Source organism: Oikopleura dioica, chromosome 1 (genome assembly GCF_907165135.1).
Source record: "Oikopleura dioica chromosome 1, OKI2018_I68_1.0, whole genome shotgun sequence".
In the NCBI taxonomy this organism is placed as follows: Eukaryota; Metazoa; Chordata; class Appendicularia; order Copelata; family Oikopleuridae; genus Oikopleura; species Oikopleura dioica.
This window is the reverse complement of record NC_137291.1, coordinates 9,823,655-9,848,961: the sequence shown is the minus strand read 5'-3', so window position 1 is coordinate 9,848,961 and position 25,307 is coordinate 9,823,655. Positions and strand designations below refer to the sequence as shown.

Genomic DNA, 25,307 nt, shown 5'->3' with positions numbered 1-25,307 from the left:
GGGGTAAATCACAAAAAAATTGTATCTGTAGCCTCTATTTTTGTCGAGTTCCCAAATTTCAAGAGGCCCTAGAAGGGCTAGAAAAGCTAATAAATGGAAAAGCTTGTTGTCAATTTGAACGGTAAAAATGTTTTGTGTCATATTCTTTTATACCTCTTTATTAACCCATTTCACTGTTATAACCATTCTATTTCAGGACGAAAAGGTTTCTGTCGATTAAATTCGACAAGCAAAAAATAATTTCTCTGGCCATGAAGGAAAATAATCTTTTTGGTTCCTTCATGGCCTCCTAAAATGTCGAATAAAATAACCAAATCTTCCAGAAACCAACCAACCTGCGCAACCAGCTACACAGAAACGGTTAAAAATAGCACCTAGATTTTTTTTGAAAAAGTTACATCTGAAAATCGGTTGTTCTCTTCCTTGATTTCAGTTTTTTTTTTCAAGTTCGTTTCTTTTTTTTATGATTTTCAACCAATCAAAGATGTTAACGATACGAACCAAGCCGATTCATTTCTGAAGGTTGTAGCATCACTTTTTCGAATAAAAAAATACTCATCCTTTTTCTTAGTTTGACGATCAAAGCAATTGAAACATCAAAAATTACTCGTCAATTTACAAAACTTTTATTTTGGTAAGACTTTGTAGATCCATTAAGCTTGGCACTGAAGACAAACTGGACAGACTCACTTGGACTTGGATCTTTTATTGTTATTCTGGAAAGACAGCTTGTTGGCCGCTGGATTTTTCTTTGAACTTGGACTCCTTGGATCTTCTTTGGACCGCCTCTCCTTTGGACACATTAGGATAGACAGCCCAACGAGGGTCAGGCCGATAAAACAACTTTTTTCGTTGTAACAAACGCTACCGCTTTCGCAAGCTTCTTCTTTTTTGAAGATATTTTTTTTCACGCTTTGGGGTTTATTTTTAATTTCATCAAAACAATGAGGTGCTTTTTTGCTCTCAACGGGTAAGTGAAAGAAACCATCTACCGAACACTTCTTCTACTTCTTCTTAAATAAGGTGACTACAGATACTAGGCAAACAGTAACGAAACGATCCTCTTCTTATTCTTGCTAATTTGAAATTTCACCTTACGTAACACATTTTCAGTGCGATTGAAGTGGGTAGTGGAGACAGATATAGTCAGAACAAGATTTTTTTCGTGTGGTTTTCGTACACCCAAATCGGAATTTTTTGATTTGGAGAAAAAATCTAAAAAGAAAAGGTTCGCTCAACGTGTCGATTTTAGCATTACGTTTCTAAAGCATAAGGATCCTTCTAGGAATGCTAATTTAAGGGGGTAGAGGGAGCTTTTTTTTTCTTGTTGAAACCTTGTATCGAGAAAGAAACGAACAAAAACTACATCAACGGTAAGAATTCTGTTTTATTAATGCGTATTTTTTTCGAATTCATAGAAAAAATACACTTTGTTATTTATAAATTTGAACTTTGCCGAACGAATTCTAGCGCTAGAACTGCCACTTGTATAATGAGCTGTTTTTGGCGAGCGTTCAAAACTTTATAAATAAATTCATCATTTCGCCAATCGCGGATTCTTCCTTTGATAGATGAATGTAATAGATTCAGAGAACAGAGGTTCCCTTCAAGATTTAAATGACTTTCAGAACGTACGAGAATATGCGGCGCATCCGCCAGTTGAGAACATGCTTCTCAATGGCCAACTGCATGCCAAAGAGGGATAGGAGATATCGACGGGAGTCGATTGATGATGTGCCAGAGCTTGAGCATGATTATGTCCACCAGAATAGGTAAGAACAAAGGCGGGCAGGTTTTTACTCTTCCTTGATTCCAAGTTTTTTAATGAGCGTTTTGGGTTTGTTGTACAAACTCTGTAATACCTCAATGGTATATGAATCATATAATATGATGTACTTCAAATTAACTGAAAACATCCGGATCAAAATATTAGGGGGTCACGTGATTTCTGGCTGGGCTAATCCGGTTTGTTCTGGAATATTTCGTAAAAACGATTCTCTCTTGAAAATCTCTTGATCGGCCTCCCGCTTGAATTAGATAACTCTTAGATCTCTAAAAGCTGAACTTGCTGAACTTGTGCTCTATCATTTTGGCAGGTTACAGTTGAACGTGAGTTCCGCAAGATTAGATAGCCGCACGTGGGCTTTTCGATTCCCGCGTAAAGGGTCCCGAACTCGCTACTCGCTGCGTATCTGATTGCGTAAAGTAGAATGCCCCAGGCGGCGCCTCCACCACCAGCACCATGCCTGTCTTCTGCACCAGCACCCATACCTCACAGACCAAATCGAACTCAAGTCACTTAATGTTCTAGACCCTCTTCTTTGCGTTTTATAAACTTTTTGACTGAAGAAAAGAATTTTTGAAATAAACAACGAGAGAGAAGCACTAACAAATAAGTGGCCTTTGAGAGCCTTTTTATACTGAAGTAGAGACTAACCTAAAGAAAAAAAACACGCTTGATGGGAATCGAATATTACGGCTACACCATCAGGTATCAAAATGGACTGAACCATATATCGAGTTGGGGTGAAAAATTACGGCCCATAATTTATTGAGAAAAATTATTATTCTAAGTTGACCTGAGAATTATTTTTGCTTCTGGCGTTCGAAAACAGAAAAAATGCTAGCATATATCCTCTTAAATTTTCAAAAGATTGGCAATTTAATAACGATCAAACTTCAATAAAAAAGACACTCATTCAAAAGTACATTGATTATTCGTATTTATCTAGGCTAGAAAAACTTTGATTATAAATTTGTTGAAAGTAATCTTGCTACTATTAACTACTGAATACAAAAATAAATATCGATTCAAAAATCTTTTCGGAAAAAAATAATCGTTTTTTTCAGATAAATAGACCGTTATGATTGGAAATGATCAAATCAACAAGCCATAAGCAATAAGTAATCAAGAGTCAGAGTTGTTATTGCCATCAGTTTGTAATTAATTAACTTAGTAATAAGTTGCATTGTTAGCGTAAAATCGACATTCTCTAAGTCCTTGGTACTGCTTGTTACGAAGAATGAAATTGTTATGGGATAGACATTAGTCACGGCCCCTCCCTGGGGCTTGTAGGTGAGCCTAAAACAAATGCACGTGCCCTCCAAAACATCCCGTGAGTCTTCTACAAGAACTTAAGATCCTTGAGCAAAGGGTCTAGTCATTGCGTGGGGCTCGGCTTCAGTCAGCGAACTGGTGAAATAAGAAGAACGCTCGACCGCAGGGCTTACTAGAACAGGCACAGTGAAAAGGTCGACACTGGGTCAGCCCCTTTCCTTCTGAAAACAACTATCTAAAACAATTTAGTGAATAAGAAATCATTTTTTTAAATCAGGGTCAAGAAATGGAAGATTTGATCATTTTCGATTGAAGCCATTGTCATCAAAATTAATTTCAGACGTCTGGAAGCGCCGGCAAAGGAAAACATCAGCGGAAATTCAACTCCAAAGAAGAATGGAGCTGCATCGCGCCCCATCGATTCTGGCGTCGATTCCGGACTCTACACCTCGGACACTGACTCGAATTCACGAAGCCTAAGCTCGCACAACTCAACAGATCGACAGATCCAAGGGTAAGCATTAAGCAGCGGCTCGCCACACCACATCATCCCAATCGCCAGTGATTTTTATGACTTAAAAAAGGTCATAGGGAAACATTAATTGATCATGGTTTTTTTCCGCTCATGTGAACAGCCGACCGTAAAAATCATACTTCCTTTTAGTGATTCTTTGAAATTTTTTCATACCTTTAGAGATGATTTTAAAAACAAAGAATTTTCTTTACAGCGACTTTCCTAACAGGTTGATATAATATATCAAATAATCAATATATCAATGATATTCGAATTTTGGCGAAATAAGTGGATGGCAGATAAAGAAGTTCAAAATTACTCAAACATATTCTAGCCTTACCGGAGCCGACTCACAAGCTGCCGGCTCAAATTTCGACTTCGCATTGTACTCCAACTCGCAGCTGTACGACTCATCAAGCTACTCAACCCGAAACCTGACCATGGCGGGCTCGATGACAACGATGAGTAGGACGAGTTGGCAATCAGAAGCTGACAAGGCCAAACGCGATTCTGTCAATAGCCACGACTCTGGATACCAGGTACAAAATGTTAGAAAACAAAAAATCATTTATAATAATAAAAATATAATTATAAATTTTGAACCTTCTGACTTTGGTCGCAAGTAAAAAGTCCTAATTTTTCCTCGGGTTATCATTAAACCTCGTAAAACGCACTCAGAGCACCATTTCTGACGATAGATCATTCTGTGTGAGAATAAAACGCCCATAAAATCAGATGACTTGAATATAATCTTCTGCTCTCGTAAACCTATTTTCAAAAAAAGAAGAAAATACACTACCTTATTTAAATTTTCGAAAAAGCTTGAAAAATATATTAATCTTAATGAAACCGAAACGAGGAAAAAATGAGATTTACGAGAATACCTCTGAGAAGATTTTCAATTCAGGACAAAAACCGTCGCTCTTCTCTGACGGAGTCAACGAACGAAAGTCTTATTCCAGAGTTCCTGGCGCTCTACAGCCACGTTTTGCACCCACGACGAAACCATTCCTTCTTTACCGAATCGAGGCAGATGAAAATCGCCGATTATGAAGCTTACCACATGTTCCCCTTCAAGCGAAATCAGAAAGCAGTTAACAGACCGACGACTTTCGGAATTGAAATTTTCCACAATTCTTCGCCAACCGCAATTCGACATCTTCTTGATGGTAAATCATCGAATTTTTTCCTCAATTTGAAGGCAAAAAATATAACTTTTTATTTCAGGCGTGCACACTACAACTGCACGAGTCATCACAAAACTCAACAAAGTCCGTCTCTCTGAGCTGGAAATCGACTCCTTGGAGCGCCTCCAAATCCTCGGACGCGGTGGATATGCTCACGTTGAGCTTGTGCGGAACAACAACAATTACTACGCGCTAAAGTGCATCAACAAACATCGTGTAGTTCAAGCGGGTCAGCGACGACATGTCAAGGTAAGAAAGATACTTTGTAAATGGACTTTTAGGATTACACGAAAATATTCTGCAAAAGTACTCAAATTGATTTTCAGGCTGAACGCGAAATTCTCCTTTCGATCGACTCGCCCTTCATCCTCAAGCTTTTCAAGACCTTCAAGGACAACAAGTTCGTCTACCTCCTAACAGAAGCATTGATTGGAGGAGAACTATTTACGTTGATGAAACGATGTGGTCCCCTCGAAGAACCAAAATCCGTATTTGCTGTCTCCTGTATTCTTGAGGCCCTGGACTATCTTCACTCATCTTTGGTAAGAGAACAAACCGCGAGTTTTAGGTGTTGAATAAACCCTTCAGATCGTACATCGCGATGTCAAGCCAGAAAACATGCTGATCGACGAACGCGGCTACGTCAAGCTCGCCGATTTCGGTTTCGCCAAGCGCATGAGTAGCAAGAATGCGATAACGAGAACGTTCTGCGGAACTCCAGGTCTGAACGACACCCACCATTATCATGTCCTTAACAAGCTATTAAGGATACATGGCCCCCGAAGTGATAAATAAACGACCGCACAGCTTTGGCAGCGATTTCTGGTCGATCGGAGTGTTCCTTTTCGAGCTACTTTCGTGCAAATCTCCATTCCGGAGAAACACCGTAAGATAGCGATTTTCTTAATTGAAAGGCTCTAAAAAATGCGCTCAAGAGAAGGGGAGATTAACATTGTTCTAGGATGAAGCGACATACGAAATGACGAACCGCGGAATTCGCGCTGTCGAGTTCCCCAGCCAGATCAGCCCGAATGCCGCCGAACTCATTCGTCTTCTCTGCCATCCAGGTAGACAATTAGCAATTCAAGACGCAAAGTTCACAATTATTATTCAGACCCAGAAAGACGACTAGGAGCAAGAGAAGGGATCGAAGAAGTTAGAGAGGTCGATCTCTTACGCGATTTCGACTTTTGCAAGCTCCGATATGGCTTGATGGAATCACCAATTAAGGTACAGTCACTCACTTTTACAGTGTAAACATTACAAAGAATAATTGCGAGGCCGCTTTTTACATTTTCGCTTTAGCCGAACATAACCGGACCGTCCGATACATCGCAATTCGACGACTTCTCCGCGGATAGCTCTGGTCCACCCGATGAAACTTCTGGTTGGGACAACGATTTCTAAAACAGAAACAACAACAAAACAAGAAGCAACAGCAAGCACTACACAACAACAACATCAATACTCAGCAAAATCCTCTCCATTTGTACAAACCCAATACGCTTCATGTCCCCAAAACGCTAGCGAAAATTCCACTGTAATTAACTGTACATACAAAAACAGAAAAAAAAAGTTTTTTCAAGCGAGAGACATAAAAAATAAAGTAAATTTTGAAACGTAAAAAATGCACTAACAAACATTTTCGAGCTGATAGGTACACAATTGCGTTTCGCCGTCTCTAAATTCTAGAGCCGAACTTGCTGTTTAAAACAGCGAGTTATTCATCTTTTGCTTATTAATTTTAATAGAATCTGATTTAACAAAAATTCATATTAAATTAACAAAGCTTGAAATATTCTGTTTTTTCAATAAACAACTTTGTAAATTTTAATATCTCTTATTCCGTCTTCTCAAGAAAAAAATACGCAAATCGCATTGATTCCAAAAGTTAATAAGTTCATTTTCGCAAAATTTTATTTACAGTCGTTTGAGTCACCTTGTTTCCAGACGACTTTCCGTTCCTACGATAGCTTCTGCAAACAAATCACAAGTATTAATTTGTCTTTTGCACCCACTGAGAGCATTCTGAGTCCATACTGAACAGAAAAAATCAAATGCGGAATCTTCTTCTCTACTTTGCCATTCTGTCCTGCCAGGCAGTAGAACACAACGAACCGTGGCTCATTGAAGTTCAAAATGCAGAGGAGATTCCTAGTGCAACACCAAAAGCGCCGAGAAAAACGAGCAAACCAAAACCAAAGCCGACGAATAAGCCTAATACTACGAAGAAGACAACCAACAAGACAACGACGAAGAAAACAACAACCACGAAGAAAACAACAACAACCAAGAAAACCACTAAGAAAACAACAACTACAACCACTTATTACTGCGAAGGCAACTGTACAACAACTGCAGATGCAAAAATCACTCTTCCAGCTTCCTTTCTGATTCTGATTATCTTCCTCTTTCAATAAAATACAGTAAATGCAGAAGTGAGTCTTCCATGTTCTCAAACTCCCATTGAGGTGCTGTGCTCATTCAACATCCTCCACGTAGCCCACGCGCTCTTACGTAACCGCCTTCTCCCAGCGCTTATTGTCGAGGAATTTTTAAAAAAGAGAAAATGTCAGAAAAATCAGTTGCCGTCATTTTACTCGGTGGGCCTAATAAAGGAACAAGTCAAGGGTCAATTATCAGCACAAAAATTCTTATTACTGACAAGTTTTTGAGCCCCGAAAAAGATTTCGCCCTCTCTCGATCGATCTTCCCAAGCCTCTCTTCCCAATTGGGGGGATTCCTTTACTGCAGCAGCAGATAAGGTCTTGCAAAAAGGCAGGATGCTCAGAAATCTTTCTCCTCGGATTTTATCCCGGTAAATATGCAGACATCGATTCACCTTCGTGAATACTCACTTTTTTAGTCGACGAGATGGAGAAGTTCATCAGGCAGACGAGTAAAGATGAAAATGTTTCGCTACGATATCTCTACGAGTTTGAACCTTTGTCCACATCCGGAGGGTTGTTTCACTTCAGAGATCAGATTCAAAAGAATCTAAGAGAAGATGGTACAATTTTCTTTATGAATTGCGATGTTTGCTCACTCTTCCCCCTTGATAAACTCGAAAAGGTACCGACTTAGTTTTGCCCTTTCTTCTTAAAATTATAATAAAAGGTGCATAAAGAAGGAGGTAAACATTCGACAGTCTTGTGCGTGAATTCTGAGATGGAGTCTTCAAAACAATATGGAAATATCTTTATCCGAAATAACGAAGAAACCGGTGTTGTTGAGCACTACGTCGAGAAGCCGGAAAATTGCGTTACTTCTACAATTAGCTGTGGTATCTATGCGTTTTCTACGTCTATTTTTGAAGTCCTCAAGGTGAGCGTCTTTCTTGTTCGATTTATATTTTGACTTTTTGATAGACAATCTACAAGAAAACCTCTTCACACGGCCCCATTTCCCTCGAGCGCGATGTTTTTCCTACCCTTTGTGCTTCCGAAGAGCTCTTTGGTCTCCTTTCTACTTCTCCTTTTGTGCAAATCAAATCCGCTGCCTCTGCCATTTCTGCCTCATCTCTTTTCCTGCTTGGAATGAATAACCTCTCAACTGGCGAAAACATCATCGGCGATGTTTTTATTCATCCAACTGCTACTGTCGATGCTGGAGCTAAACTAGGCCCGAATGTAACGATTGGAGCCGGTGCAGTTGTTGAAAAAGGAACAAGAATTAAGAATTCAATTGTATTGGAAGATTGTCACATAAAAGGTACCTCGGAGCCACGAGTGAAGATCCTGTTAATCTTGCGTTACATTTCTTGAAATTTCAATAATGATTTTTAAGGCGGGGCATTGTTTTATATGCTTTTTACACTTGATTGCTTCACAGTAATATTCAGAACACACCTTGATAATGGACTCGGTAATTGGATGGAACTCCGAAATTGGAAAATGGTGCCGAATTGAAGGGACCCCGCCCGCCGTAAATCCAGGTAAAAATCGCGCTCATAAATCTTCTAACATTCATCAAGATAAACCATTCGCCAGATTAGAATCTGACCGCCTATTCGACTCTTCCGGTCGACTCATTCCCTCGTCAACAATTCTGGGCAAGAATACCTTCCTCGCTGACGAGCTTGTAGTCCGAAACTCGATCGTTATGCCTGCTAAGAAACTGAACTACAATATTTCAAACCAAATCGTACTATGATGATCATTGATCAAACTCAAGTGCAATAAAGCTTTATTCTTCATTTAGTTAATTAATTATGCTATATTTTTAATCAAAAGTACAGAAAATGTAGAATCAGTAATCGTAGTAATCTTTATATTGGACATTTCGAAACACCGCAGGGCCTTTTTCCGATCGAACACCCCAAACTTGAGTATACAAGTCTTGAATACTCCTTGGAATCGGTTCAAAATTTGCTTCGTTAGCAAGGTCATCGTCATATTTCCACTGGGCATTTGACATTTTATGGAAATGGCGGTCAATCTCGGGCCTTCCAATGCCAGGGATAATTGCCGCTTGTTTGAGCCTTTCTTCTGTCGGCGGCAGAGTTACATTTCCTTTCCAAACTTGGCCCAGCCATTGTGCTAAAATTTATTGTAATGAATTTTTACCGCTTTTGAAGGTACCTTGGCAATCCATCAGAGGAAACGGAACAATAGTACAAGGGATGCCAATAAACGCCAATGATGGAAAGTGAGAGTGGATAATTTGTTTATACAGTGGTTGAATTTTCTTCCTGCATGGCGAGTACTCGATTACATTTTCTTCCAAAAACGGAAAATCGAAGCAGTACCCGCTTGCTAGCAGAATATAATCACACTCGATTAGGTCTCCATTGTTCGTAAGGACACCATTTGGTTTGACTTCTTTAGCCCAACCGATGAATTTTCTCAACGAGTCTGGAGTTCCCTTTATTTCTGACCGTCCAAGAAGAGCAACGGAGTTTGCGATTCCGAGGAGATCTTTAACAATGAGCTCAAACTCAGAATTTCACATAAGAACTTACCAAGAGAAATATCTTGCCCAGAAGGACCTTGTCCGATGACAAGAACATTCTTCCTCGCTAAACTTTCGGCTTTACGATAATAATGAGTATGCATTATTTGCCCTTGAAAGCTTGAACTCTTGAAAATATCAGGAATAGACGGCTTCGTGTAATGACCATTCGCAACAACAACGAAGTCGAAGCTCTCTTCATTGACTTTCCAGGTGCATTCTTTCTTCTCAAATGAACAGCTTTCTACTGGATCGTTGAAAGAAATATGTTCAGAGAGATTCTGCCGTTTTGCGTAGTCTTTGAGGTATTTTAAGATGACAGTGTGCGAAGGAAATGCATCTGTATCTTCTGGGAATGGAAAGTCGGGATAATTCATGACCTAAAAATAGTTTCAAGAAGAAAAATGAGGAGCTCACTTTTGTCGGAAGATTTGTAAGTAGATTTTTGTACATGGAGCTGCAGGGGTCATCATTTGGATCGTCAACATATCGCCAAGTTCCTCCAAGTCGACTAGCCGATTCAAAGATTTTGATCTTCTCAATCCCAAGCTGCTTGAATCGAGAAGCCGTACAAAGTCCTCCAGCGCCTGCGCCGATGACAGCAACTCGAGATAAATGGTTCATCTTCGGAATATTTTCGCCCCTGAAAATTTCGATCATTTTTCTGTCTTAATTTACGCTACAAAATCGATCTTACAACTCAAAACGCTCCATTTCTCTCGTGAAAATCAACGACAGGAAACTTTTTCAAGACTCATGAAAAAAATGCATAAACGTAAGAGAATAGAGCGCAACGTTTACTCACCCAAGAAAACCAAATAATGACCCAGTCTTTTATTTTTCAAGCTAATTTCAAAAAAGGTTTCCACTGGAGAATAAGGAGGGATGAGAATCTAGACGACATCTGAGTCACAAGAATTGCGATAAGTGTTTTCCAATATTAACATGGATTCGATCCAACTAACGAGCCAACAGAAGATAACGCTGTAGAAAAAGGCTAGGGACCCGTCTCACAGACTTTGATTTATTGTTGCTTTCGATTTTTTGATAGATTTTGAGCCAGATCAGGTCAGGAGGATTGTCAATCTGGCTTTTATTAGCTCACACTCAGAAATAGAGAACTCCAAAAAGGTACTACTTTTATTTTAAATAATATAAAAATCAGCTTCAATTTGAGTCACAAGAATTTTTAATGTCTGAGTAAGTTCCCCCAAGGGCGTGCTTCAATCTAGTCCAAGATGAATAAGCCCTTCAGAATGGGAGCTTTTCTTATAAAGCGCATCACAAGACAAGGTCTTATACAATGGCCACTTCGGCCGACGTAATCAGTTAAATATTTATTCTAACGCAATTTCAGCGGCAATTTTATCCCATTTTTCTTCGGCCGTCTTTTTCCTTGAGAAAGACGCTAATTAGATTAGATTTCTTGTTATCAAAATAACGGCTGCGACGGCGGATTTGTCAGAGATAACGTTCCCTTAGAAGACTTTTATTCCCGGCAAACTGTGAGTAAATCCCACTTGTATGAATACCCGGGGAGGCATTGTTCCAGCCTCAGTAGCCGGAGAGAGAGAAGTTGGACAAAATTTTCGGACAGTTTAAAATACAAAGGCAAATAGAGAAGACGAGCAAATTATTTATTTTTTTTGCGTAAAAAGAACCAACATTTACGAGTGTACGTGTGTGTATTTTAACGAGCTTTTCTGAATAAGGGTGTTAGTTTAAGTCATGTTTGAAAGAAAATCCTCTGAGAATCATCAGAATTAGATGATTTGAAAGCTTGAGATTCAGAAAAAATGGTATAAATATAAGCTCAGCCTTTTCGATAAGTAGAGAAACATAATAATGACGTTTTTACGATATATAATTATTGCGATAGCAAAGTAACTCTATCTTTGAGTATGCATTAATTTTTTACTCACAAATAAATTGAAAAGAGCGACTGAAAATGGGGTTCATAGAAAACATCGTAAGAAATCTAAAACTTCAGAGAACGTTGCGGCAACTTCCGTCTGGCCTAGATTCATTCCTAAAAATTCCTCAGAAGTGTGCCAATCTTGAGATTACCGCACCTGTCTGACTTTATGATCCTTATCAATTCGGTCACCTTAGTAGTAGCGTCGCCATCTTCTGGGTGCACCTGCTTTAAAATCCTTTATAAAATCTTCCCAGGCCTCTTTTTTCATTAAAAAATCTTAGCCTTTTTACAACCTCAGCCTGGGGCACTCCGAAATCATTCAGGCGAAAACTTTTGAAAGACGCCAGAAAACTCGGAACTCGGATTTTCTAAAAGAGCTAGAATTTCAACTAGAGATTTTCTTCAGTGCAACTGCAATATGAAATCGAACTGGTTCTGCTTCGGAGCGCCAATGACGAAGGAAGATGTTCACGCAGTTCAAATCCGAAGAGTAACGCGGCTCCCGACTTATTATCCTCCCCAAAAAGTAACCTCAGCTAACTATTCCACTGAGACTGCACCAGCAGCGATGAAGAGTCCTACTTTTGACCAAAAGGGAGTGGTGAAAACTTTTGGAATGGCAAAATTTAGGAAAAGTCAAAAGGAGCGCAGAAGAAGGTAATCCCACTTACACTAAGCGTGTTCGCTAACCCTTCATTTTAGAGGAGAACAAACTGCCCAAAAACAGCAAGAATTTATCCCGACAGAAGTTCCCGTCGACGTCCCTGGCGAGCACAACTCACGCTCCACCGCCGCTACTCCGAAAAACACCCGGCGCGGCAAAGCCTTTTCCCGAAGTCAGCGAGGCTACAAAAGTCTTCCTTCCCGCCGCCCGAATCGCAACGACTTTTGAACATTTCGAAAATGATCTCACCACTGTTTATATAAAACCCTTTTCGATAACCCCTTTTTCATACCTCTTATTTTAAATAAATGATAAATAACAAGGAAACGCCGATATCAAATCAAAAGTCCGAAACTTGCATTCTAGGTTTTTGATTGATTTTAATCATTTAAGTTTTTGACACTCGTTTTATTCATGAATCTTTTTGTTGTATCATGTGGCAGTCGAGAGCAGAATAAAATTTTCCTAATTAGCGTTAACATTTTGCCTGACACTGTTTTCTAATATCTGAAGAAATCCATCCATCCTCTTTTGGAGCAATTCGTGGAGTTCGTGATTGTGCAGCTTCGCGAACGAGTTCAGCTGCTCTATCAAATTCGTTGGCAGCCAAAAGCCATCGAGCGACTTTTTCCGCTCGAGGAGAGTTTGCGCTTTTTCCAAAATGAAGCAGGCCCCGTCGATGGCTTCGTCCAACTCGCCATATTTGGCCATTTGGCGAACCAGCTCCGTGGCATCACGTTCACGGTAATTTTCAAGCATAATTGGCGGGATCATCTGACCAATTTTCAGAATTTCCTCGGAAGCGATGTAATAAAGTCGAGTGCTATTTGCACCCAACTCGAATTCCTCTATCAAATCTAAAATTATTTTCTTAAAAAAAAATCGATAAAATGAAGGATTACCGATTAGCTGCATTTCCAACCCTTCCGCTTCGGGCCGTGAAATGTTGCATGCATATGAGCTCGCCAAGATTTTGACGGCTACATCTGCTGGCTCCTTGAAAGCCTTGAGCAAGTTTCCAGCTTCGGTGTACATTCCTTGTTTCGCCATCAAAGACGCTACTTCTGCAGCGTCTAATCCAGCCGTATCTACAAATTTTTCAGTTAAAAAGAGAGAATAGTCCTGTTAGAAAGTACCGATATCGTCCATTTTCAACGAAAGGCGGGCTTGAACGAGCAAGCATTCATTCTCCATATCCGCCAAGCTCGTGACCACAGTATCCTTGCAAAGTGGCACTCGCATGCCACCCTCGTGTGTTCGTTTGGGCGATTTAACTGGGCAGGGAACGCCGTTCATTGAAGCTGTGGCAACCCACTGATCTTCTTTCTGAAGTAAATAAGCGGCTTATTACAAGATCGCTCGTGGGTTGACTTACGCGGACTAAATAAAGCGAATTGATGCCAATTAGCAAGGAAGCTTCACGAGTCTCTAGCTGTTCAAGAGTTTCGTATCCAGAAGCAATGTGCTGAGACTGCAAATATTTCGCTCTAGCAGCCCCTCTGTAGTTTTCCCGAACGGTTAAAAAGGCGTAAAGAAGGTCGAAATATCGAGTATCGTCGGGAGAAACAGCCAATGCTCGGTTTTCAAGAATGGGTGCTATTTCACTTTCCAGCCCGCTGTATTCTGACTGAAAATGGGTTGAGGGGAGAAGAGGGAAAAGACCTTACGTTTACGAGAGGTCCAAAGTCGCCAGAATCAGATAGATGAAGTACGAATGTTCTAAGGCAGTTCTTTTGCGAGTCTATGTCAGTGTTGGAAATCATGGCACGGTAAGCACCAGTGTAATCTTCGTCTTGAAGTCGTAATTTGAAAACCTGGATATAAAAACTAGCTCAATGATATGGGTGAGAAGTTACCTTGTTCCATAATTGGCTCTGTCTGTCGTCATCCTGATCAATTCGCTCGACCGCTACTTCCAAAATTTGTCGGCAAAAGGATGTGTTTTCTTTGAACTTTTCGGCAACATGTAAAAATAGTGATGTAGTGAGAATTGGCTGCGTTGAGTTGGGCAAGTCCTTGAGCAGGTACTTTGTGAAGAAGTCTTGTTTGTGTAGATTCGTTGCAGCAGCTGAAATTGAACGGTTATTTGTTGCTTCTAGAAGCTCTTTGACTGTAAATTGTTGACTGAAGTTAAAAAATTAGTTTTAAAAAATGAGCTTCAAAAAAGGTACAAACTTGAAGATCATAAGAATAATTAAATCGATCCGAAGTGACGAAGCGATACACGATAGACAGTGACCTCGACTGGATTCTTGAAAATGACAATGGAACATACTCGGAGCTCTCGCCAAGCGAGGAAATGGACGCGGACGTAGAAACTGATGGTTTTCAGACAGACTGTGACTCTGTTCTGAGAACGAGTAGAATCTACGACGCTCTTTATGAACAAGATATTTACGTTCCCGAAATCGTGCTCCCGAAATTATCCGCTAGGACTCCGCCCGTCAGTAGAAGACAGTCTTCTGCTAGAAAGACTCCGCCTGTACTTATAAGCAGAAGAACTCCACCCGTATCAACAAGAAGTCCACCGTTGACAAGAAGAACTTCATCGAGAAGATCTGTTCGTCGTGCAGCTCCTGGCCCTTCCGGGGCTAACAGAAACGATCCCTTATACCACCCAGGTTTATAATTCTAGCGACTGTGGATTTAAAACTTTTAAGACTACGATAATGAAGAATATATTCAAGATGACGCTCCAGCTGTGTCTGGATGGGGCGATAATATGATCAAAAAATTAGGAATGGGGACCCTATTTTTCCCGTATTAATCTGAAACAAATCATCATCCCTAAAAAGAAGGAACATTTTTTGATATCCCGACTGAAGACATCCGAGCACTTGTGGAATACATCTACTCAAAGTTAATCGTTGGGCTCTACGTCTTAACTGCTCTTTACATTTTCATCCTGCAATACATCTTTTAAAATACTTACTCATGAAGTGATGAACTGCTTCGTCGACGGAATCGTCCTGCATCATACAGATTCCTTCGAAGTAGTTGACCACAGAGATTCTGTCCGAAGTAACGTATTTGTTCAGGCGGACCCACTTCTTGAGCAGATCATATTGGCCAGTTTCGAGGAGGAAGATGGGCAGGCTCATTCGCTCGTTTGAGATTGAAAGAAGTCTGACGATTGCGAAAACTTGACCGAGGAGGTTATTCTCTTCAACTCCGAGAGCTTCGATATTTGGGCTTATGAGAATAGCATCAATTTGTTCGATGCCACCCATGGCGAGCCACCCTTCTAAGAGCTGTATTTAGATCATTATCTGCTAAAGCAGTACGTAAATTCTTTAGGAATAAGATCTATTCCTGAGATTCTGAAGGAACTGAAGACTCGAAAATCGTCGTAGATGCATTCATAGAAAACGAAGAGAAAGTATCCCCAAGTCGAGTTCCCGAAGTAAAGTTCATATCACTTCTTGCTCCTCTTGATTTAGTCACACTTCGTGCCGATGAAACCCAATCCAAGGTGACCAAGTTGCTCACAATATCTGCGAATGCTTCTGTCACACTCACGAGTTCCCGGTAATTGTACTTTGATACCAAGTTATCCACAAGAACAAGCCCTAATTGAGCGAGAGTGAAAAGATTGTGGCCAATAGACCTGGTGGTTGAAGCCAGAAGATGGTATTTTTCCACTTCAGCGTGGCTAGAACTTGAACCAAATTCAAGCTCTTCACTAAATTGAGGGACCTCAATAAGTCGAACGAGCTCGCCAAAGACCGCTGTAAAAACGTTGTCCATTCGTTCATCCGTGGTTTTCCTCGACAACTCCTTCGCCATGTTACTAATCTGATACTCAAGATCTTCTTTTCGGTCGGATTCTGTTATAAGCGCTGCTATTTCTTCTCGGAGCTCTTGAGCTACTGTTAGAGGACACTCTCCGTTGCGCAATCGAAAGGAAACAAGCTCCATGACGTCCGAATTCGCGACAATCTCATTGAAGACTGGAATCAGTGAAGAAAGAATATCTCCCGCTTCTTCTGACAAATCCAGCCCAGAGCTCTCTGGTTCAAGACCAGCGCAAATGGCCTCAACTTGAGTCAAAGGCCTGATAAAACCAACAGCATTTCTTCTCAGGATCATCAGTCGACCAAGTTGTCCGCCGACAACGCCTGTAATAGCCAGTGCGCGCTCGTTGTATTCCAAGACCGTATCGTAAAACTCAGCAAAGTATTCTTCCTGAGAAACGCCTTCGTGTCTTGCTTCGTTTGCCAAGAAGGATTGAACGTATTTTTGAGTAATGTGCTCTGGAACAGCGTCGAATGCTTTTCCAGCAAGGGCGCGTCTGAGAGCACTGGGCATGATAGTGCTTGTTTGAAGTACCATTCGTGGAATCTCTTCATGTGGCTTGCACTCGACATATTCTTCTGGCGACTGCGAAGGGGAAAGATCAACGACTCTAAAGTCGTCAAATGCTTTCACAGAAGTGTGGGACCCATTTTCGGTCTCTTCTTTCATCACAATCCAGACATTGCCAGTCTCACAATTGAAATTGTTGATGAGGCCATTGTTAGGCGCGCCAAAATCTTGCATCAAAGTTAGTGGCTGTCTTTTGTCATCAGAAAGGCGGTATTTGAAGATGTTTCCGCGAGCCTTGACGAAAATGAAAAGCTCCTTAGAGTCGCTGCTTTTCACATCCATCTCCACATCGCCATCGTAGTCGAGTAGTTCTTGGAGGACTCCAGTAAAGAGGCATTCGCCGGTACTTGACCAGATTCGCAATTGATTGTCAGCGGTTATTGAGAGCATTGAAAGCTGCCCGTTCGTAAGAGCAAAATGAACGGCCTTTGATCTGTTGGCTTCAGAGTTCGAGTTCCAAAGTCGGCCGAGAAGCCCGGTCGATTTGAGCTCGAGTGTTTCCGGCGTTTGAGGGTTGGAGGCAGAAATGCAGATCACGGTTGGACTTGATGTTTTGGAGGAGATGAAGAGAAGGCCTTTGTTGGCATGGATGATGGTGTCGCAGAAAGTGACTGGAATGGAAGATTTGAATGGGAAGCAGGCACGCTTGAAATCAGAAGCTGTCAAGTCGCCCAGGATTGAGTGGTGCTCGGTAAGAGGAGTAAGTGTCACTAGGAAAGGTTAAGAAATTGAAACGCATTTATTCTTTACCTAAATGGAGGGAGGCTTGAGAAGCAATTACCATCAAAACAGCCTTCTTTTTAGTTTCATACAGCGCAACAGAAGGCAATACTTGAACATTTCTTGGGAAGGCGATCGTTACTGACTCATTCAGGCCTTGTTCTTGAGGGTGAAACTGGATGAGTTCTAATTTGTTATCGTCGTTGCGCCAGAGAAGCGACGATCCGTTGGAAAGATCCAACCCGCCACATTTTTGAACGTATTTGACTTGGTCTGTTGGAGGGGATCCGTCACGGATATCTATCCTGCGAGATGTATCTGGAAGGGGCAGTAAGACCTCCCCATAAGACCACATCTGAATCAAACTCATGTTTTAAAATCATTCGGTTACCGAATTTCGGTAGTTGGGTCAAGGTTTTATTATCTGTACAAAAAGAACATGAATAAGGAATAACACTCGAATACAGTCAAAGCGACCCAATGGATGGGGTTCGAATACCCAAGCGCATGAAGTCAGTTGAAGAAAGAGAAGCCCCGATAGCGGAATTTTCTATGGCGATGCGTTTTTCTGGGCTGAGATAGACGGTTTCGCCTCTAGCAGCAAATTCTTGGTCGACCTAGGCACTTTTTAGGGAAGGAAATAGGCTGAAAAAACAAACCTGCTTTCGTCGCTTCAATTCTTGAAGAGGGAGCATATCACTTCCGCCGTAATTTCTCTCAACGGACTCTCTAAAGAATCAGTATGAATGAGAATAAGACAAAGAAAGATACCTGTATTTCATTTCTTCGTAAACCTCGGGGCAAATCTGCGCGCTTTGGCACACAATATCCCGCTCTTTTTCATAAGCAATTCGTTTTACTTCGAGTTTTTCCATGTGTTTCATCGAGTAGTAATAATGGCCACCAAGCATGGAGATGATAGCAAACGACTGCCAGTAAAGACGACCCTGCATCCACTTCATATCGGCCTTGTGCGATCCTAGTTTGGGCGTTTAATAAAAGTTAAAGGGCGAAAAGGTACCTTGTTGATGAGTGTTGGAAACACCCTTGCAAAAGCAGTAAACAGCGCCGAAGATGCCACCAATCGCGAAGGGATTTTTCTTTGCATATTCGAAGATTCCGGTTCTTGGACGGTCATCAAGCTCGATTTCACCGGCAGATTGTTGCTGCCTCTGTAAATGTTTCTGCTGCTCCTGCTCTAAAATTCGTTCAGACTCAAGGAAGTCAAGGGGAAAACTTACGAAGCACAGGGGAGAATTTGAGCAAGTCCTCCGCAGTTACTTTTGCGTTGAGAACATCAGCGGGCAGCTCTTTCAGAATATCCTCTTTCGACGTCATTCTAGCGTTATTTATCTCTTACAAAAAATATGACTGAAAGCTCAAGAAATAGAAAACATGCGATTTTTTAAATGGGATGACATAATGTTACGTCATCTTGTGGATAACGATGACCCCAAGGGCGAATTCAAGTGTGCCTGTATATTGCTGGTTTCTATGACTCATTATAACCGACTGGTTTTTAGACAAAGAAAGAGAAGTGATGAAGGAGTTGTTTTTTATTTGGTTGAACCGGGGTATTCAATAAATAATGGCTTGTCAAGCAGGAAAGGATTTTTTAATGTTTTTTCTTGGAATTACATGTTCCCATGGGCCGCGAGGACACAGGATGTTTCGTTCGTGCTTGTGTTTCTTAGACCCAGTAGCCGACGATGCCGCCCTTGCCGATGCACTCGCCAACGATGAACCAGCAGTAGATCTCGAAGAAGACGAGCGAGTACTGAGCGGCTTCAGTGGTGGTCATTCCGGAGATGTCTAAAAGAGAGGGTTAGGGTTAAAGTTAGGGTAATGAGGAGGAGGACTTACTGAGCTTGCCGGAAGCAAGGTTGGTGGGAGCACGGAGGATGCTCTGGAGACCAGAGGAGAGCTCGGAGGCGCTTGGGGGTCGGAGTTCCTGCCAGGCGAAGTTGTTCTTTTACCAGGTTCACAATTGAAAGCAAATTTGACACAATTGAAAGCAAGTTTGATTTGTTTTAAAAAATCGCCAAATGCAAAATATTAAATACAAAACATCGGCATCACAATCTGAATCTACTGAATTGCGAACCGTTTTCCTTTCCGACAAGAGAGTTAAGAGTCTTTCGGGTGACTCGCTGGCCTCCGTGGAGAGCTCGTCCGAAGACCTTTCCGTCCAACAACTTCTGCGCGAAGCTCATTTTTTAAACTATTCAAATTCGAAAATCTAAAAATAGAAAAGAGATAGATTGATCTGAAGCTGCTTGAGTTTTGTAGAAAATTTATCAAAAACAGTGTTTTTTTAATAAAATATATTTGCAGTAGATTTTTTCTTTTTGAAATTCTGGTTCTCGTAATAAAATAAAAAGTTGGTGGAAAAGAGCAGAAACGGAATACATGAAATTCTTGGACGATCTTTATTTTTTTATTGGGATTAATTCTTTACCAGCCATCTTGCCAAGTATTCACTACCTACGGAAACAGTTACAGTCAGAGTTGAACTTTCCTTTTTCTTATTATATTTTTTTAAATAAAATTACCATGGAGTTAAACGCTTTAGGGAGGTAGTTTTTCGTAGATCATTTTTCCTGAAAAATCACGTCTGTTTCTTCTCAAATCTCTACAATTTTGACCAACTCTCTAATAACTGTTCTGATTATTACTGTAAGAACGAAATCGGAAAGAAAAGACAGAATTCCCGGCTCTGCGTTACTAATTTTTCGAGAGTGGGCGCGCTCGCCTACGCTTTGAACGCGAAAAACAAAGCGCGATTTCGCGATTTTTAAAATCACTAGAATTTCTTTCTCAGGCTATTTGATTAAAATAAGGTTTTTAGTTACTTTCCACGGATTAACTGTGTGGGTTGAAAAAATTGGGGTCAATAATTAAAGGAATTCTAGAGAAGATCGCCAATTCGTGATTTGTCAGGAAAAATGAGTGTAATCTTAATTTACCGTTGGTCTCATGCTTTTCGGGCGCGATCTTAACGCAGGGGCAGATGTAACAGCGTTTCTAGAGCTTCGTATGTGCGGACTCGCTTTTACCGCGTTCAATCTTCTCAGAAATGCCTGAAACAGGAGTAATCAGATGACTGTTCTTGTGATCTTACCAAGTTCTCCTGGTCGATTCGCTTTGCTTCGCGATCTCTGTTGATTTTGGAGTGGTAGTTTCGCGCGATCGGGGTGAAGTTGGTACTGTATCTGCTCGTACTGGAGGCGGTAGAAAAGGCAGAGTTGATGGAACGCGCGGAACGGGTGGATCTATCACCGTAATTACTAATCGAAAAAAGCATCTTGCTCACCTTCCACTAAGAGAAGTTGCTGATTGAGGTCGTCGATTTTTCGTCAATTCCTGAACTGAATTAGGTTTTGAATCAAGGAATAGATCTTACGGCTAAAAGACGAGCATTTTCTTTTTGAATCTCTCTTTGTCTCTCGTTCTGCTTGTAGTTGGACCTTGTTTTCGCCGATGGCATGCGCGGCTGAGTAAAGTTGCTTGGCTTGTTTTGCATTTGAGATTCTTTTTGGTCCATGACAAGAACTGCTTCCAGTAAGTGGCTCACATCCTAAAGGTACAAGTTAGGGGGAACAGATGATAAAGGGATGCAATCAAGAAGGGTTAGTGAATTAATGAAGGGTGAATCACCACCTTCGAGGATTTGCCAGTGCTGAGCAGCATCCGTTGTCGATGCTGCTCGGTATCTAACGATCTATCAGTTTTCATCGGAAGGTTTACGGATTTCGTTGAAGAAGTGGTCGAAGTCCGCCGGGCGCGGGAAGGATGAGCACTTTTTGGTCGCACAGGTTTTCTAATAAACAAACTTCAAACGAGCTTTTTGATCCGAACTCACGTGATGGTAACTTCTTTGACCGGTTCGACCTCTTCAACTGGAGTCATTGATCTCTCCTTGAGCACCGAGTTTTCGCCGGAATCACCAGCGGCGGCAACTTCGCGGACTGAACTGACGGAAGTGGCCACGGATTCAGAATTGGATTTTTCACTTCTCGCCGAGTCTTAATAATATAAAGTCAACACTCCACCCGGATTCTCCTTTTGTTCCCGCTCTCCAAAAATTGGACATTCTTTCTCTATTTTTTCAAAAGAAAACTTACTCAACGGTGGAAGATCAACGGAGCTGTGGTCGATCAAGCTGGCAGTAGAGCCTTTCTCACTTGCCGAGTGTTGGACAAGACTGGCTGTTTCGCCTGCTTCGCTCGCGCTGGATTTGTTCGAGTTGTTGCTCTTTGAGCTTGCCTTGGAAACAGAAGAAGCATCGGAGGCTGCGCTCGATTTTGAACTGACGGAGGTCACGGAGCTCTCGGAATTTGACCTGCTGCGACTTGAAGCGGCAGAAATCGTACTCGCATCGTCTTGAAACAAACTGTTGTTATTCAAAATTGAGGCGATAAAAGAAACGGTAAAGGAACCGAATAAATGGACTTGTTTGACTTGATCACCTGCGCGATAGTATTTATCTTTACTAGAAGTTATCCGGCACTTTCTAAACACCTTTCGGAATATTTTAGTCATACTTCTTTTTTTACTAGCTTGAGAACCTGGAACACTTTTCAATTGTTGTTAAAAAGCAGGCGATTATTCTAGAGAAGGCGTTTTTACCTGATGAATATGCGTCTTCGCTGATTTCAGATCGAGGACTCTCGGTTCCAAAAAATGAGTCTTTCTCTTTCTCCATTTTTTCTGATTGAAATTTTCTCTAACTGAATCAGTCGAACATTTTTCTAAAAAATGAAGGTCAATTGAGTTTTCATGGTTTTTTATGAAAAATAATCTGGCAAGTATAAAAATAAAGAACTTCTAGTGATCCTCTACTAGTGGTGTTTTTGGCTGAGAGTGCTAACGAGTTTAAAGTGAATAAGAGGTTTCTGTGGCGATAAAGTTGAAAGTTTAGTTGAAGTAGCCTCTCAGACGGCGCATTTGAATGCCGATATAGTCACGGAGCTCTGGTCATACAGGTTCAAAATCAATCAATTCTTAATTTAACCCGAAGCAGTTTTCGATATTTTTGAACCAGTAGCTTGAATAGTTGTGTCTTTCTCTACCATTTCTGTTTTGAGTTGGAGAACTTCTTTTTCTGTTTTTGTCTGAACGAGAAATGATCAAAGTCAAGAATGTCAAAAGCGCTTCCGCCAGTTTTAGAATAGTTTTTATTTGGCAAATATTACTCTCTCGTTGAATAAAATTGTTTTGGAACCCGAATCTAAGTGCCCAAGAGTTTATAATTTTGGACAATTGTCAATTGGCTTTGGAGTAGTGTAACTTGGGAAGAGTAGGTAGCGACAAGATTCAGCGTGCAGTTCAATTACTATGACAACTTGTTAAATATCAAACACATTAATAAAGTTTTTCTATGACCACGCATGACGTTGTTTTCCGACAATAAAAATGTTAAACAAGCTGTGAAAATTTCAGTTAGCATGAAATTTATGATTGTTATAAATGGACTCTTCCTGTGTTGTTTTCAAGTTTCAATTTCTCAAGTGTCAAAAGCCAGTTTCGAAATACAGTTTTCTTCCCTGCTGGTGTTAGTTTTTGGTTGACAGTAATGGCGATGCGGTATTTACAGAAAAAAGTTCATTGCTGAAATAGATTTACGGCCGCGCTAAAAACGCCTGAATACTTCAGCAGAATTGTCTCTTCGAAGCATTATTCATGTCGCGGACAATGGCTTACGAGACCGCAAATGGTTTCTTCGGAGATCCTTTAGTCGGCCAAAGGACCAAAGGAAATCCACAAGGAAGTAAACTCATAGCTTCATATGATAAGAAAACGCCGAAAATCATTATCCCTGGTCGCTGTATCAAAAAAACACTTGGAGCTTACAACTAAATGAAGATAATTGGACTTCAACCGACAAATCTCCTCCTCACTCCGAGCATTATCTTCTCTTATTTTCTCCGTTTCTTTTTTTGCAGCTAACAGTCGCTCGTGATATGTATTCAAATAGTCCTGAAACTGATCCAATTTTTCCAAAATCTCATCTTCTTTTATCTCTTTTCGCAGCGTTACCAAATCGGCGAGTCTCGGGAAATCAGCTCTCAAATCAGTCTCCTTCTCCCATTTCAAATCAAGCAACGTCTTTTCTACATGCAAATTGACTGCAATCACCTTGTAGGCGAGATTTTTGAATTTTTCAATAGCGAGAGAAAGCTTTTTGTTCATCATCTTCGTCTGATTGAGCTCGTCCAATTTCGTCTTTTCATAATCTCGCCGCATACGGTCCATGATTTCAACCAAAAGTTCTCTCGAGTTCGCTTTTCCGGCAACAACGGATTTTGAAATGTCACGAATATACGTTTCTAGAGTGTTTTTGTACTGTCACGGGTTAAGTCATCAGCAAAAAGTCTTTCAATTTCACTTTCAATTTATAAAGATCAACCGCTGCCTTATTTCGATCTTTCATATTAACTTCCTCTAACTCATTCAAATCTTCCTGAGCTTCATCCAGTCTCAAATCCTTCTCTTTACTCAGCGCTTCCAGCTGCTCAATTTTCAACTGCAAAAAGGACGCTTTCTTGACCCCTTCCGTTCGGCTGTTCTCTGCAACTTCAAGTGCATTTTCAAGAGTTTTGACTTGATCATGAAACTTTTTCGTCAGTGTTTTGAATTTATCCGCGGCAAATACAGATAGTTTGTTCAAGTACTCTTCTGACTCTTCTTCTTGTTCTCTGACAAGGCTCTCACTGTGCCACGATGATAGAGCAAATACGATTGAAATGATTATGGTTACGCACTGCACGTGCTGTTTTCATAGCTTTGCATATAGCCTCTTGTCCCTTCTGTCTTTTACGATATTGATTCACATCTTTAGAGCCCCCTTCCTTTCTTTATCAAGTCTCTTCTGTTTCTCTTCGTCAGTCTCAAACGACAAAGTCGTCTCTAGCCGTTCTTCTGTCAATCTGATGAGAACTTCCTCGGCTTTCTCAATGGCCTTGGCCGTCTTTTTGTCAATTTTCTTTGTATCCGTGATAGCCAACTGCTCGGCGGCTCTATTGTGGATTATCTTTCGCAGCTCTAGTTTGAGTGATCGATTTTCTGCAGCCGTTTTTGCTGTTTTTCTGGGTCAGGGAAAATATTTCTCGAAGAGAAACACTTCCTCGAATAATTCTAGGGCAGAATGATCAACTGATCGGATTGGGGAGATACAGATGGATAAGTTCAGTAATCTGGGTCGAACAGAATCTCAGGCGATAATGACCCTGACCCATATCTGCTTCGAGATCTTCGATCGCATTTTTGAATACTACTTCTCTCTTTTGGTAATTATCGAGCTCAGTCCGTAAACGTATTTCGGTGTTCGTAAATGCTATGATCCGCTGCTCGAGGTACTTGACGTCCAAATTTTCCGCATGCTGAGCTTGCAGCCAGAGCCGCTTTTCATCTAGTGGGTGTTCGATTTTACGGGGAAGTTAAATTGTCAGTTTTATCTCAAGTCGAGATACTTTAGATCTGACTAAAGATCAAGCGAATAAGTAGACAGATTAGTTTCACTTATCCCCTGCCTATTGGATTGTTTGGATCAGAAACGGGATTTTCTCGTTCGATTTTCTCAGCAACTTTTTGACTGACCGGGACTTTTCGAGAGGTCAAATATTTATTCTCTTCCTTGATTTCCAGAATATTCGAGAACTCAAGCAATTATTGACCTCTAACTGTACGATCTTGTCTGGTGAACCCTAGTTTATCCTCATAAAACTTGAGTTGGGCGGCGTATTTTTCAATTTGCTCATCTTTCTCGGTGATTGTTTTTTCAAGCTGCTCTTTCTCCTCGCTGAGTTTGTCAATGTTTGCATTGAGCTCCTCAATCGTTTGCTCCTGGCCTTCGATTGTCTTTGATAGCGATTTTTGTTTCTGAGCTTCTTTTTCAACTTCAAGGGCCAAGTTCGTGTGGGCCGTTGGGC

The 25,307-nt window shown here is 40.9% G+C and overlaps 11 protein-coding genes across 18 annotated transcripts; 4 read left to right on the top strand and 7 right to left on the bottom strand.

Moving 5' to 3' along the window:
* Positions 1–1,117: 1,117 nt before the first annotated feature.
* On the top strand, positions 1,118–6,593 carry LOC145710033 (cAMP-dependent protein kinase catalytic subunit gamma-like). Of its 3 annotated transcripts, none has more exons than XM_081787827.1 (13): positions 1,118–1,226; positions 1,349–1,373; positions 1,629–1,772; positions 3,399–3,572; positions 3,907–4,111; positions 4,480–4,741; positions 4,800–5,008; positions 5,086–5,301; positions 5,348–5,480; positions 5,527–5,645; positions 5,721–5,826; positions 5,874–5,989; positions 6,065–6,593. In XM_081787827.1, the coding sequence occupies exons 3-13, from the start codon at positions 1,642–1,644 to the stop codon at positions 6,164–6,166; spliced, it is 1,773 nt and encodes a 590-aa protein (XP_081643953.1). In that variant the 5' UTR covers positions 1,118–1,226; positions 1,349–1,373; positions 1,629–1,641; the 3' UTR covers positions 6,167–6,593. The 3 variants fall into 3 exon arrangements, with proteins under 3 accessions (XP_081643953.1, XP_081643877.1, XP_081644024.1); XM_081787751.1 differs by having other exon boundaries at positions 3,907–4,120; XM_081787898.1 differs by lacking the exons at positions 1,118–1,226; positions 1,349–1,373; positions 1,629–1,772 and adding an exon at positions 2,285–2,491 and having other exon boundaries at positions 3,907–4,120.
* An 827-nt stretch (positions 6,594–7,420) lies between these two features.
* On the top strand, positions 7,421–8,967 carry LOC145699473 (mannose-1-phosphate guanylyltransferase regulatory subunit alpha-B-like). The gene is made up of 6 exons (XM_081776750.1): positions 7,421–7,577; positions 7,626–7,831; positions 7,877–8,083; positions 8,128–8,470; positions 8,601–8,693; positions 8,733–8,967. The coding sequence occupies exons 2-6, from the start codon at positions 7,634–7,636 to the stop codon at positions 8,909–8,911; spliced, it is 1,020 nt and encodes a 339-aa protein (XP_081632876.1). The 5' UTR covers positions 7,421–7,577; positions 7,626–7,633; the 3' UTR covers positions 8,912–8,967.
* On the bottom strand, positions 8,953–12,655 carry LOC145699458 (uncharacterized). Of its 2 annotated transcripts, none has more exons than XM_081776739.1 (5): positions 12,584–12,655; positions 10,127–10,352; positions 9,720–10,089; positions 9,340–9,675; positions 8,953–9,297 (listed from the first exon to the last, which is right to left on the bottom strand). In XM_081776739.1, the coding sequence occupies exons 2-5, from the start codon at positions 10,331–10,333 to the stop codon at positions 9,008–9,010; spliced, it is 1,203 nt and encodes a 400-aa protein (XP_081632865.1). In that variant the 5' UTR covers positions 10,334–10,352; positions 12,584–12,655; the 3' UTR covers positions 8,953–9,007. The 2 variants fall into 2 exon arrangements, with proteins under 2 accessions (XP_081632865.1, XP_081632858.1); XM_081776732.1 differs by lacking the exon at positions 12,584–12,655 and adding an exon at positions 10,407–10,454.
* LOC145699483 (uncharacterized) lies at positions 10,691–12,618 on the top strand. 3 transcript variants are annotated; one of them, XM_081776773.1, is made up of 3 exons: positions 10,691–10,840; positions 12,034–12,284; positions 12,330–12,618. In XM_081776773.1, exons 2-3 carry the CDS (start codon positions 12,046–12,048, stop codon positions 12,517–12,519), a joined length of 429 nt encoding a protein of 142 aa, XP_081632899.1. In that variant the 5' UTR covers positions 10,691–10,840; positions 12,034–12,045; the 3' UTR covers positions 12,520–12,618. The 3 variants fall into 3 exon arrangements, with proteins under 3 accessions (XP_081632899.1, XP_081632893.1, XP_081632886.1); XM_081776767.1 differs by lacking the exon at positions 10,691–10,840 and adding an exon at positions 11,018–11,214; XM_081776760.1 differs by lacking the exon at positions 10,691–10,840 and having other exon boundaries at positions 11,242–12,284.
* Positions 12,656–12,691: 36 nt separating the features above from the next.
* Positions 12,692–15,561, bottom strand: LOC145697647 (nuclear pore complex protein Nup160-like). The gene is made up of 7 exons (XM_081774868.1): positions 15,224–15,561; positions 14,148–14,359; positions 13,959–14,105; positions 13,667–13,918; positions 13,428–13,617; positions 13,194–13,379; positions 12,692–13,148 (listed from the first exon to the last, which is right to left on the bottom strand). Exons 1-7 carry the CDS (start codon positions 15,519–15,521, stop codon positions 12,757–12,759), a joined length of 1,677 nt encoding a protein of 558 aa, XP_081630994.1. The 5' UTR covers positions 15,522–15,561; the 3' UTR covers positions 12,692–12,756.
* LOC145701614 (uncharacterized) lies at positions 14,443–15,195 on the top strand. Its single transcript, XM_081778829.1, has 3 exons — positions 14,443–14,458; positions 14,502–14,912; positions 14,952–15,195. The coding sequence occupies exons 1-3, from the start codon at positions 14,443–14,445 to the stop codon at positions 15,056–15,058; spliced, it is 534 nt and encodes a 177-aa protein (XP_081634955.1). The 3' UTR covers positions 15,059–15,195.
* Positions 15,562–15,582: 21 nt separating the features above from the next.
* LOC145697636 (uncharacterized) lies at positions 15,583–17,732 on the bottom strand. Its single transcript, XM_081774857.1, has 2 exons — positions 17,407–17,732; positions 15,583–17,366 (listed from the first exon to the last, which is right to left on the bottom strand). Exons 1-2 carry the CDS (start codon positions 17,729–17,731, stop codon positions 15,598–15,600), a joined length of 2,094 nt encoding a protein of 697 aa, XP_081630983.1. The 5' UTR covers position 17,732; the 3' UTR covers positions 15,583–15,597.
* Positions 17,733–17,779: 47 nt separating this feature from the next.
* Positions 17,780–18,740, bottom strand: LOC145704577 (uncharacterized). Its single transcript, XM_081782038.1, has 5 exons — positions 18,618–18,740; positions 18,398–18,574; positions 18,148–18,355; positions 18,036–18,105; positions 17,780–17,993 (listed from the first exon to the last, which is right to left on the bottom strand). The coding sequence occupies exons 1-5, from the start codon at positions 18,712–18,714 to the stop codon at positions 17,844–17,846; spliced, it is 702 nt and encodes a 233-aa protein (XP_081638164.1). The 5' UTR covers positions 18,715–18,740; the 3' UTR covers positions 17,780–17,843.
* Positions 18,741–18,917: 177 nt separating this feature from the next.
* Positions 18,918–19,636, bottom strand: LOC145698655 (ATP synthase F(0) complex subunit g, mitochondrial-like). Its single transcript, XM_081775874.1, has 3 exons — positions 19,492–19,636; positions 19,240–19,349; positions 18,918–19,188 (listed from the first exon to the last, which is right to left on the bottom strand). The coding sequence occupies exons 1-3, from the start codon at positions 19,587–19,589 to the stop codon at positions 19,067–19,069; spliced, it is 330 nt and encodes a 109-aa protein (XP_081632000.1). The 5' UTR covers positions 19,590–19,636; the 3' UTR covers positions 18,918–19,066.
* Positions 19,637–19,652: 16 nt separating this feature from the next.
* Positions 19,653–22,134, bottom strand: LOC145698621 (uncharacterized). 3 transcript variants are annotated; one of them, XM_081775834.1, is made up of 9 exons: positions 22,006–22,134; positions 21,501–21,758; positions 21,239–21,401; positions 21,037–21,196; positions 20,780–20,953; positions 20,690–20,739; positions 20,498–20,648; positions 20,343–20,456; positions 19,653–19,860 (listed from the first exon to the last, which is right to left on the bottom strand). In XM_081775834.1, the coding sequence occupies exons 1-9, from the start codon at positions 22,079–22,081 to the stop codon at positions 19,831–19,833; spliced, it is 1,176 nt and encodes a 391-aa protein (XP_081631960.1). In that variant the 5' UTR covers positions 22,082–22,134; the 3' UTR covers positions 19,653–19,830. The 3 variants fall into 3 exon arrangements, with proteins under 3 accessions (XP_081631960.1, XP_081631977.1, XP_081631970.1); XM_081775851.1 differs by having other exon boundaries at positions 21,124–21,196; XM_081775844.1 differs by lacking the exon at positions 22,006–22,134 and adding an exon at positions 21,846–21,925.
* Positions 22,135–22,185: 51 nt separating this feature from the next.
* LOC145698645 (uncharacterized) lies at positions 22,186–23,736 on the bottom strand. Its single transcript, XM_081775863.1, has 2 exons — positions 23,230–23,736; positions 22,186–22,490 (listed from the first exon to the last, which is right to left on the bottom strand). Exons 1-2 carry the CDS (start codon positions 23,629–23,631, stop codon positions 22,386–22,388), a joined length of 507 nt encoding a protein of 168 aa, XP_081631989.1. The 5' UTR covers positions 23,632–23,736; the 3' UTR covers positions 22,186–22,385.
* Positions 23,737–25,307: the final 1,571 nt, after the last annotated feature.